The 12667-nt window shown below is 37.1% G+C and overlaps 1 protein-coding gene across 1 annotated transcript in view; it reads right to left on the bottom strand.

The window, feature by feature from the left end:
• Positions 1-12667, bottom strand: part of LOC140235151 (C-Jun-amino-terminal kinase-interacting protein 4-like) — a 104955-nt gene that overhangs the window by 66848 nt on the left and 25440 nt on the right. Inside the window, exon 3 of the mRNA XM_072315187.1 lies at positions 1763-1833. Within this exon, the coding sequence (XP_072171288.1) occupies positions 1763-1833 (71 nt within the window). The remainder of the gene's footprint in view (positions 1-1762; positions 1834-12667) is intronic.

Genomic DNA, 12667 nt, shown 5'->3' with positions numbered 1-12667 from the left:
AACACTGTGAAGCTTTCCAATCAATTAAGGATGATTCACAATGTCAGAACGGTCCAGAGCCATACACACTGGAATTTCAATGTAGATCATTCATACATGAAGAGAATGTAATTATGTTATTACCAAGCATCCATGTTGGTAGAAATATGACTGCAAATGTTATCAATGTGAGTTTCCATGGTAAACGTCTGTGAAATAGATGTTCCCACAGTGCCAATGATACAAAATTGATTTGGCTCCCAGCAGCAGTAGTTTTCATGACTGCCGTGTTACACGATTCTCAGAGGAAGTGGTTGATGATGATGTTGATGATGCAGATACAGATGTATGACATACTGTACGAGCTGAAATTTTCGCGGTGGTTTTATTTTCGCGAATTTCGAGAATCGCCTTTGAACCGCGAAAATAACAACATGCGAAAATAACAACGCGCAAATAACTAAGTTCAGTTAGACCCTCGCAACCGAGAAATTAACAATACGCGAAAATGTCCTCCAAGTAGCAATTCGCGAAAATATCTGTACGCGAAAATTTCAGCTCGTACAGTAGCGTGTATGTTATTTGTGTATACACTTGAATCTATGTTGGGATCTCATTTTGTCACTGTATGTTCATTAATTCAACTCAGCTACTTAAGCGAACAGAATTATCAGGTGTAAATGTTAAGACCAAAACTTCAAGAATTTACCAAGGATGTGACATCACAGGGGAAATAAGATCTCATTTGCTTTTTGTTGTTTTGTTGTTGTTGGGTTTTGTTGTTGTTGTTGTTATCTTTAATGGGATCAACTATAGATGGGCTTACAAGACAACTCTTGATGATTAAATGTACATGTACATAATACACCTCACATATTTTGCATGAAATTGTTACTGGATGATTTAGGACTTGTTTGCACTCATGTTCCCAAATATGAAGCGAAAGAAGCGATACCATTTCTCAGTGTATCAACTGTAGGTAGTTCAAGATATGAGATATGATTTGACAGAACAACTGGAAGAATTAACGGCATTTTCAAATTCTAGGTAAACCTCCATCTTGGGAAGGAAGGCAAGTCTTGCATTTCATGTAATTTAAATATATCTTTATTCAGTATATTATAACTTGTTCTTATAGATACAGGGATGGAAGGCCATGTGATTGCAGCAAGTGCAGAAGCTTTCATGGTCTTCAACATGATGAAAACATGTTTAAAATTTGAGCAATCCTTGAATTGAACCCATATGGCTGGTACACTTCAAATCCTCCAAATGTGTTTTGTGTTTACCCATGTGCACATGTCTGAGATGCCAAATAAATAGATAAATAAATAAATAAATAAATAAATAAATAAATAGATAAATAAATAAACAAACAAATAAATAAAAATGAATGAATAAATAAATAAATAAATGAACAAATAAAATGAATAAAAAAATGAATATTTCAATGAACAAACACATAAATAATAATAATAAACAATAATAACATTAATAACAACCCTTTTTGTGTCAGGGACTTTGGACAGTGTGTACAACTGTATGGGGGTTTTCTGTGTGCCAATCGGCACTCACAGCACATTATAAAGGATTTTATAAAAATCCAACAACGGTTACAAATCTGCGACTGAAAGTAGACCAGTTAATCACAAAATGATGTACATAATGTACATTTATCCCTTGATATGGAACAGCCAGCAGCAGCAAAGGGGCATGGCTGCTGTCTGGATGGTCGGGGCAGTAAAATATCAGGCACACTTTCGATCACAGTGTAAATATTTACCTCATTGTGTCGCTTCTGCAGAGCCTGGTACTCGATCTTCATGTCTCCTTCTCTGTGCTCGAACCTTGAAACTGTACACGAAATAAAGACGGAGAAAAGAGAACAGTCTCCCATGTTAATTGTTTGTGTACATAAAAAGGGAGAAGGAGGTAAACACACTGCACTAGGCTGATATGAGGAATATATTAATGCTCATTCATTATGTTGAATGATTCGTCTGCATATGCTGATGATTATTGCAAACATTATGTATCTCAAAATAATTATTCCTGATTTGATATAAAGTATACATTTACTAACTATAGAAAAGCACTCGGAGAGCTCAGACCTCCGCCAAGCCAACAGTTCATTTCCACCTACACAAGCACAAAATTTCCAAATTTAGAAGCCTTCTGTTATGTCATTAGCTTTCAGCTGTGCAGTGCCTTGCCGAAGCAGAGCGTGCCCTTTAGTGCGTATGTGTAAACCTCCAGTATGCGTAGCTATAATTCCCAAGTTCATTGACCTTCATGCCAAAATATAAAAAAATTCACCAAAAATCCGTAAAAATTCCCAGATCACTACCACAATTTAATCATCTCCTCCTTGTGTCATTATCAACTTTACCTGCAAGTTTCATTCAAATCTGTTCACAACTTTTTGAGTTATTTTGCAAACAGTCAAACCAATGCTGATGGTCACTAAATAACCTCCTCCTTCCTTGGCACAGATAAATGATGAGACGAGGACTTATGGATATTTTGTGAGGCATAGACACCTTCTCACAAAATTTCACAGAAAGTCACATGGGGTGTCTTACAACATGGTTCCAGATGACCATACAGTTAAAATCAATTTGGAGAAAGATGGTATGCTGTGTGTGTCTTTAGGGATATTCTAACTTGAAAATTAAAATTACAAATCTGGACACTTTTCCTTGCAGCTATCAATATACCAATTAAATTAAGAAACAAAGGATTTTTTTCTATAAATTCTGATAGGAATTTTAAGTGAATTCTGAAAACATAAATCAAAACTGAACAGGGAAACAAATGGCATAGCACTTAATCTTAACTGTAAGATCATTTTAAATACTTTGTGAAACATCTGATGGATGCCTAATGCAGGGCATTACAAAAAAGATCTACTGGTATACTTCTCCCATTTTTTTGCCCAAATGGTCACGGGGGCAAGGACCCTGTACTTTTTGCAGGCAAGTGCCAATTAATCTTACTAGTCTGGAAGTGAGTTTTAGTTGCTCCCACAAGCAGGCTGATGAGTTTGTATCACCCTGCTAATGCATTAGCCAATATACAGTTGCAATGAGGAATATGGGTTCAATTCATCTGTCAAATGTGACAGAATCATCATAAAATGCCCATTGCATTGAAGTATTATGAACAAAAAACTTCTTTCCTTGATCAAGTGGACAAGGGGAGAGGAGAAGTATAGCTCTTCATTGTACTTTCTTGTGTAATTAAGAGAGGGTTGAGCACTACAGAGGATCTTGTTTATGTTCCAGGTACATTTATGTATCAAGAAACATGTTTCACATAATAATGCAGTTATTTGTTAAGCCAGAATGAACACTAAAAGCATTATTTCCCCAATGTGTACATTGTAAAATGTAAGAATTACTGTGTGGTCAGACATGGAATCAAGTCTTTTTACCGATTGCTACCTGCAATTACATTCCATGCAAAACTGCATCACTGTGTGTGTTTGCTGGATGAGAACACAACATGGGGCAGTGAATACAAGATCGAGGTAAGTTCCACCTCCTCAAACATTTCTTTGGAAGCTAAATGGCACAAAATTGCACTGAACTGGATTGGTAAACAACTCCTGTGGACCGTGACTAGCCAAACATGATTTGAGAAATGTATTTGGGAGGAACAAAATTCACACTGCTTTTAGATTTGCTTAATATGAAGTGTACCTCTAGAGGGTAATGCAGGACTAGGACTTACACTACTACACCACTCATAAAACATCACAATTATTTTCATCTCAAAATTTCTACTGGCTCCACAAAAGGACAATATTCATAAAATATTTCACAGGGTGGAACGCTCTGTAATTATATCATTACTCCATTCAATTGATATAACATAGAGCCATACATATCTTTGACCCTCACTGCACGTGCATGCATGATAATCTAACTACTCTATACCCACTATGTGTGTGCACATGACCATTGCTTTATTTTAAGTGATCAATGGACCTAATAATCTAGCAGCAATAAGCACTGACTGTATGCATAATTAAAACACACTCATAGAATCTATATTATGCTCAAGAAATTCTGTAAATGCCACTAGTACTTCTGTTTTCTCCTCAAAGAAATCATAGCCATGTTATACATGCCTCATTAGCAAACTTAGTTTACAGCAAAAAAAAAAAAAAAAAAAAAAAAAAAAAAAAATTAGCAAAAGACTTCCTTAGCCCAGCGGTCCCTTTTATTGTGTACATGTTTACAACCTAGTTATTTCCCAATCTGAAAGGGCTCAACGATAATCTCTATCTACAAACTGCCTTATGTGAATGATGAAAGTATGTGTAAGTGTTATACGCCACACATGGGAGTGGGAGAAGTGACATTTTCTGCCTTGATACGGTATGACAGCGGGCAAATACAATGCCATGTCATCACCTTGGTACAATTCCATACAAAGACAAATCGCTCTATGCTCCCACACCTAAACATCTCACAGTCCATCGACTCCATTCAAGCCAACTCCAACGACTGGTATTACAATACCATCCTGTCGAGTCTTAACAGGCAAGTCACCATCCATTCTCACTGTGCTGGCACTCCAATATTTGTCAATGAGTGTGATATGGGCACCAACTTCTTTTCCTCCTCCGCATTTTTTGTTTTGTTTTATTTGTTTTTAGGTTACTTTTTCTTTGTCTGCTGTTGTTACTGTTTTTGTTCAACACTTCATAATGCTCCCAAATATACTGAAGTGTATCAATCTATTTGTATTCAGAGTGTCAACATTACAATGAGAGAATTCCTGAAATATTTTGGGATTGTGTGGGACAAGTGATTGCAGTGAGCGTGAAGCACAGGTCTCCAACAGACACCATACTGTGACAGCTTTTCTGTCAACTGACAATGGGCAATATACCGTATAGTCCCAAAAAAATTACAACAGTGCCCTCCGCAACGGTAGCTTTGGAAATAGTGGATCAATCTAAATGCAATTTCAGGGTATGAAACTATAACTCATTGCCCACATCTTACAGAAAACCCCATTCGATTTGCTTCAGTGGTCAAAGAGAAATGAGGAATTTTGTAGAGCATGTCAGAAGTCTCTTCCCTCCAAGTTCTGTCTATTGTGTTCACACATTAATTTGCACTTTCAAGAGCATCCCAGTGCTAAACTTGGAAGAATCAGACTTATGACATGCTATGTACACAATCCACATTTCTCTGTAACTGCTTAACCAAATTGAATGGGGTTTTCTGCAAAATAGAGCTAAGATGTTATATTTTAAGACTGTACTCTGAAGTAGCATTCAGATGGTTTAGTCATATTGGGTGATACTATCAGTGCGAGAAGTGGATTGTAATTTTTTTGTTGTTGTTGTTGACATACTGTACAATGCTTTGTAGCATAAAGTTGTACATGATACTATGCTATTGCTTCAAATTACATATAATTCATGAAATCAAATAAAAAAGAATGGACTGCAAAACAATCACTTGTCAGAAAACAGCTGACAACAGTTGGTACATACACAGAGGTCAAAGCCTGAATAATATCATAATGTAAATAGAATTTTTGTTCAGGATGCTCGCGATGAAATGCGCATTGACTGTGGGAGAGGAGATACGATACAAAGATCAAGCAATCTTATCTGTGTATTGATCAGTCAAACTGCTGCCTGTTAGGTAGAAAAAAGACATTCAAACTCCTAGAAAATGATCTTTGTGATTTAAGTAATCAGTCTAGAATAAAGAATGGTAGCTTCATGCCAAGTATCATTTACGATATGATTCTTTCATTTACTCCATACCAATGATTTTCTGTTGATTCTTTCATGAATGACCATGAAATGCCTTTGAATATTGCAATCAGTAAATATAAAGAGCTTTCATCACCAAAATTTGTGTTATCTTTGAGCTACTACAGTGTACATAGTGTATCCTCACATTGAGACACACTCTTCAATTGCTTTGTTTTGTTTTTGTGTTTTCAAACTGGAACTGATGAACATTTGTACTGGTACTCAATCTGCAGACAAATGTTTGTTACCTTTTAAAAATTTGCTCATGTATCACATTACACAAATTCATTTTACAAAACACTCAAGTTATGTGACAAATTTCTTCATATGAAAATTAAAGGCCAACTTTCATTTCAAGCATTTTTTACTCAGAAACAGTGTGCATAAGAAAATAAAAAAGAAAGTGAAAAGTGCAACAGGCATCTGCCTTTCTTCAATGAATGTGATATGAATAACAAACAGCTGGAAATGGATGGAAGGGCTTTTTCTCTCTTTCCTCTTTCATGCTACATCCAACTTGTTTTTACAGCTATACTCTGAGCCTGGTTTGACAAGATAATTCTCAAGTAATCAAATCAATTTCCCTTTCATTTCCCTGCCACACATGCCATCTTGAACCTCTGGGACTTCTGCAGGAAGAAGGTTGCAGAGTGGCCGGCAGCAGTACTTTTTTTGCATTGCTCCTGTAATTAGCCACAACACTGTAGTGCTTGGTGAATCAGGTGTATTTAATGTAATTTCTTTCATAATAATCAACAGCAATTACATGTGAACCTTGCTGGCTGCACAATGTCAAACCTAATGTGGTCACCTGGCTTTTCACCACATGTCTCGTAGTGCTTAAAGGGAAACACACCAAGTATTCAAGGCTGCACTGTTGCATGGACCTGTGCTCATGCAGAATCAAATCGATCTGTACAGTAAGTCTATTAAACATGGTCAAAATGATAGCAATCTCGGTCTATCTCTTGATTTGCCCACTGTTCCTGGCTGGTTCTGTCTACTACTAGTACAATAAGGATCCTTCACAGACAAAATTTGCTTGTTGGCTGGCCATGAATATGACTGATAACATTTTTGGAAATTTGGTGGTCTGACATCAATTTTTAGTGGCCTTGGGCCACCAGGCCACCTCAAATGTTGAGCCCTGGAAAAATGAATACTTGTGTACAGGAGACTTGTAAGGTATTTAACACCAGACATCACTTCCTCCAATTACTGTAACTGGTCACTCCTTAATTCACCATGTCATACAAAACATGTTCAACTTTCAAATTCCATATATCCAGCTTTATGACCACATGTCCCATTTTAAGAACACTTTAATACACCATTTTGTTCATCTGGTTTTGCTCTTTTTATCTAATAAGGTCAACTAAAAAAATGGTGTAGAATTGTACTTTAATGCAACCTCCCTAACGAAATGCTGTGCATTGATACAGCTGAATCCCATATGTTTCACTGGGAGTGGTATCGCCGAAGATCATCGTGAACGTGGTCAAATTTCCAGCTCGTGTATTTCCTTCGCTGAGCTTATCAAAGGCGACCAAACAGCTTGACCAAGATTGGCCATGACTGACCCCGATAAAGCTTTGACTGCCAGACAGGTCTGGCATATTGCAATCCAATTCCAACAAGAGGAATGGACATTCAAAGAGCAGTTGAATTTATACTTTCTATCATCAGGGAACATGTAGGCTTATAAAGCATATCTATGACTACAGTATGTGTACTAATCTGTTTCATGCAAGTCTCAATGCTTTTCACCCTGTTCGATCAGGGAGGTGGGAAGAGATCTCTCTTCACCTCCCTGGTTTGACTAATACATGTTTTATAGGCAACACACTCATTCAAAGGAATGATAATAAATCACATAATTTCTCTTTTTTTCTTTAGAGAATGGCATGCACGATTTTTCAGAAGTTTTCTAACTTCATGAACATGTACGAAAGAAATGCTTTTCTGATATTCTTATGTGATATGGCACATACTACAATGTAAAATGTATATCTGTGGAAAATTGTAATACCAGGTAAAATCTCCAATACAACTTGTTCATGAATTCAAAGAATTACAGCAAATATTCACCACTGAAGCAACTACAACCTCTCTCAAAATATCTCAAACACATGCTGACTTGAAATAGTAAGCAAATAGTATCAGCCCAGTACATCATGCTAAATGAATGAAGCATATTGTTATATTATTAAGAATTGGATCAGATTAATGTAAGACTTGCTTCTGGCATGAAATTAGACATTCACTTTTGTGATAACCCACAACTTCATTTCATATATCTACCACTGTCATCTTTAGCATTAATCTTATCTCAATATTTAATGTACAACTCTAATTAAGTTTTTCATTTCTAGGCTTATGATTATCATTATCACTATCATCAGTATAATTACTGATATTGTTTATTGTCATTGTTAGCATCAATTTCATACTCATCATCATACAAAGTTCTGTGTTTGTATGTACTATCATCAGCACCATCATTCATATTTATTATGATTACTACTTCTACTACTGCTACTGTAGGAGTGTCACACTAGTCACAAATATTGACATGGTCAGCACTAACCACTGGAGACCTTCTACTATAATCGTAATCACAATCACAATCACAATCACAATCACAATCACAATCACTATCACAATCACAATCACAATCACAATCACAATCACAATCACTATCACTATCACAATCACAATCACACTGAAAATCACAATCACAATCACAATCACAATCATAATCATAATCATAATCATAATCATAATCATAATCATAATCATTGCCACCAGCAGCATACTATTTCATTACCTAATCTTATTTATTTCCTCAGGACTATGTCAATATCCACACAGCTACCTCTTTAATATTACTACAGTCATCACACTCATGAATGTATAGGGATAAGAAAAAGAATTTAACATTTGTGGCACTGTATAATTCATCAGAATTTAACTTGAATTATACTGACACTAACCACACACCATTAATGCAGTTCTAAGAATAACAAACATGCACAAATAGCCCAGTTTCAAACCAATAAAGATCAATGCATCAGCAGTCCTGTTCCCGAGTGTACAATACTGTATGTGACTGTTATGACCATATGGTGGCAAATACTATGATTAATCTGTATTCTCACATGCATGCAGTCTTGGAAGACTCTTTTAGCATTGTCTTTAAGTGGATGAGGGATCATACAGCAAAATATTCTCACTTCTGGGCTGATTGGCAATGATACAGCATCTCATGTTTAGCCACTCACACTCACACTCTCTCCTATCATCAACCTGTGGCCATCTCAAATGAGGCTGACACCAGGCACAAAGCCCAGATGACGACACATTCATACATTATGCAACACGGTGAGGCGGCCGCGTGAAGAGCTGGGGGGAGGGTGGTGCGGAGTGTGCACACGGCGGGGAGGAGGCGCAGAAGCGTGCAGCGCTGCCTACACAACACCACCTGCAGCCCATGCAGGAAGGAAGATGAACGCTTTGAGAGCAAAGCACAGAGAACGAGATGCGACCGAACTCGGGAGATAATGACAGCGAGATGCACATGTATGCACATAATAGTCACACCATCCTCTCTGACGTGAGATGAGTGGACATAGTATGGAGAAAGTGAGAGAGGAGAGTGTCAGAGATGGAGAAAGTGAGAGAGGAGAGTGTCAGAGATGGAGATGGAGGGAAAGACAGAAGGAGAGACAGAAAAATAGACGTGTGTGTGTGTGTGTGTGTGTGTGTGTATGTTTATAACATATTGTGCGTACATGTATATTTGTATGTGTGTGTATTTGTGTATTCGTGTTTGAGTGTGCGTGTGCATGTGTGCGTGTGTGTGTATGTGTGTGTCATAAGTGGAATAGATAGCAATATGCAGATGATGGAAGTGGTATCTACACAGTATAATGTTACAGCTGTATATAATATTTCTTGTTCATCCAGTGGAGAAAGTAAAACAGGAGAGTGTTAGAAATAAACATGCAATAAAAGGGAAAGACAGGAGGGACAGAAAGAGAGATTAGGTGTGTGTGTGTGTGTGTGTGTGTGCGTGTGTGTGTGTGTGTGTGTTTACTACATTATATGTTGTATATATATGTGTGCATATATGTATACGTGTGCGTATAGATATGTGTGTTTGTGTGTGTGCATGTACATGTATATATTGTATGTGTGTGTGATGGAAGAGGGAGAATAGACAGTGACGCAGATGATGGAAGTAACATCCAGAATGTCACAAAATATTTCTCGTTTTTGAATATCCAGTGACGAAAAAGATAGAGAGAGAGAGAGAGGAGAGTGTTGTGGATGGACATTGAGGGGAGAGTGCTGTGGATGGACATTGAGGGGGGTGGGGGGAGGGAGGATGGAAAGAGCGCTGGAGTTTGCATGTCTGATAGAAGAAGAGGAGGCAATCTCGACAATCATGCAGATGATTGGAGTAGCATCAAGGACATCATTAAATACACATAATGTCCTTCTTGCTTTAATATCCCCTGGTAAAATAATTTTCACAGAAAAAAAAATGAGGTCAAGAGAGGCGACACATGGACAAAGAAGAAAGGGGCAGCTGAAAGGGTGACTGTGTGAGCGAGGAAAGGGAAAAAGTAAGGAAGAGAGTGGAGAGGAGGTAGAAAGATAGAAAGAAATATATAACAAAGATGAATAATATCACTTGAAGGAGCTACATTGGATACCAACTACATGTAAAGGAGGAAATGATAAATCATCAGAATAAAGTCAAATATCAAGTACAAGACATGATAAGAAAAGCAAGAAAAAAAAGGACAAAAAAGAATGTGAGAGAAAATTTGTATAATACCACAAGACCCTCATAGCTGGATCATTGCTTTTGCAGATCTGATGCCTAAAGGTCATTAATTTCATTCCAAACATCACCTTTCCCTGTAGGGTAGTTCCCCTTGAAAAGTACAGGCACTCGGCCTAATGATGAAGAAATAATAGCAAATATCAGGAATGTACTTTCTCCCTGTCATTTAAATGGGGTCTTATGGATGAAAAGATGTGTTTCATGCCAACTTAACACAATATTCTTTGATGCACTTTCAGAAAGATGTCAACAAAAAGCACAGAGTTGAAGAGAAAAATAATGAACACAACAGAAAGGACTGTGACCTTGCATATTTGAAGCCCCTTGTACCCATCTGCATCATTTCTCCCACGTGACTCTGAGGGGGCTTCAGACTTTCAAAAGAACTTCTTTGTAATCATACTCTCTATGAAAGTGTTTTGAATCACAGAGTGTTCACACCAAAATTAGTCTCCCCGCTGACAGCTAATGTAATTCAAAATGACATTCCATACAGCATTACTGACATCATGAACTCCAGGCCTGTCACTCAAACATGCAACTGTTAGTACAATGTTGTATGCTTCCATGTGAGAGTAGATACATGGCCCTTAAGTGTTTACGAGATCAAGCTCAAACTATATGTACTGTGTATACCTCTACCTCAGCACATTATGGAGGTCACTAATAAAGCCAGACTGCTAACATGCATCCAGAACCTACATGTAGCAGAACTCAAGTGGAAAACATATCTCTTCAACGAATAGGTCACTGAGACACTTGTTTAGGAACAAACATGCCTCAAGTTTGCTCTCAGACTGACTAAATAATCCGATAAGCATAAAGTATGTGGCTAAGCAGGTTTACACGCAAGCTCTTTTCAATGTCTGAAACCCATCTTTCATAACCAAAAATTCCTTCATGCTACCATTGGCCACAGAATTGTGATTTCTCTGACACACTACTGGCATCTTATTCAATTTTATCTCGCTGATCTTGTGATGGAGTTGGAAATCTATAAAGGAACATGGCACCATGTGCATTTACATGTATGAACCTGTAATTGTGTAAATGTAGTTTGGAAGCCGTCTTCACTTCAAAATCTGCGTTTGACGTCAAACATGTCATCTAATGACAATTAACACATTTTTGTATGGCAAGCCTCTCTGTGAATGCTGTGTTTACTGCAAGTATGAAAAATTGTGTATCATCAACAACCCAAGAAAACTCAACAGAGCAGATATTCTATTACGCACACACGAATCCCTCACAAAATTAAAATCTCATATTCTGAATGTGTTCCAAACATTAAATTCAAAATGAATATCGGGCATGCAAAGAACACGTTGAGTTTTCTTACAATACATTGTATCTTTCCTTCTTTCTTTTTTGCAGCTTGCTGGATTTATTTTCTACAAAAAAAAAAAAAAAGTGCTCTTGTTTGTTGATGTTTACATCATATTACAGCCATAAATATTATTGAAGTATTTCTTATTGATTATGATATAATTTATTCATACTTTACTTTATACTGAAATATCCTGAATACAGACCCACTGCCTCTGTATTGTACAGCAAAAGCCTCTAACACATAAACACCACCAATTCAGGGCAGGTTCATAATTCAACACATACATGTAGATGTTCCTATTTATATCAGTGCATCCTTGAGTTTCACAATGTCTGGCAGAAGGAGTTTCACAATGTCTGGCAGAAGGCACAATGTATGGTGTATCACATGAGTGAAGGTAAACTGCATACAATGTATGAATATTGTCAGATTCATAAAGACTTCTTCAAGACAATGAATAAGATCTGTTTATCAAACTTTTTTTCCAATTTATTCAAATCTCATTCACAATACATCGTTAAAAATACTGCGTATAACACTGTAGGCCTACTCATGAAATCTAAACCTGAATGCTAAATAGCTTTTAATACAGGTACAATGCAGGGAGGTGAGAGCACACCTCCCTGTTCATACTTTGGTATCCATTAGGTATGTGGAGTATACAGTAGCTCACTTACATCCAATATGACATTTAACAGACTAACTAAAAAACAGTCATGGCTGA

The sequence above is a fragment of the Diadema setosum genome, chromosome 11 (genome assembly GCF_964275005.1).
Source record: "Diadema setosum chromosome 11, eeDiaSeto1, whole genome shotgun sequence".
NCBI classification, from domain to species: domain Eukaryota; kingdom Metazoa; phylum Echinodermata; class Echinoidea; order Diadematoida; family Diadematidae; genus Diadema; species Diadema setosum.
This window is presented reverse-complemented; position numbering and strand designations above follow the sequence as displayed.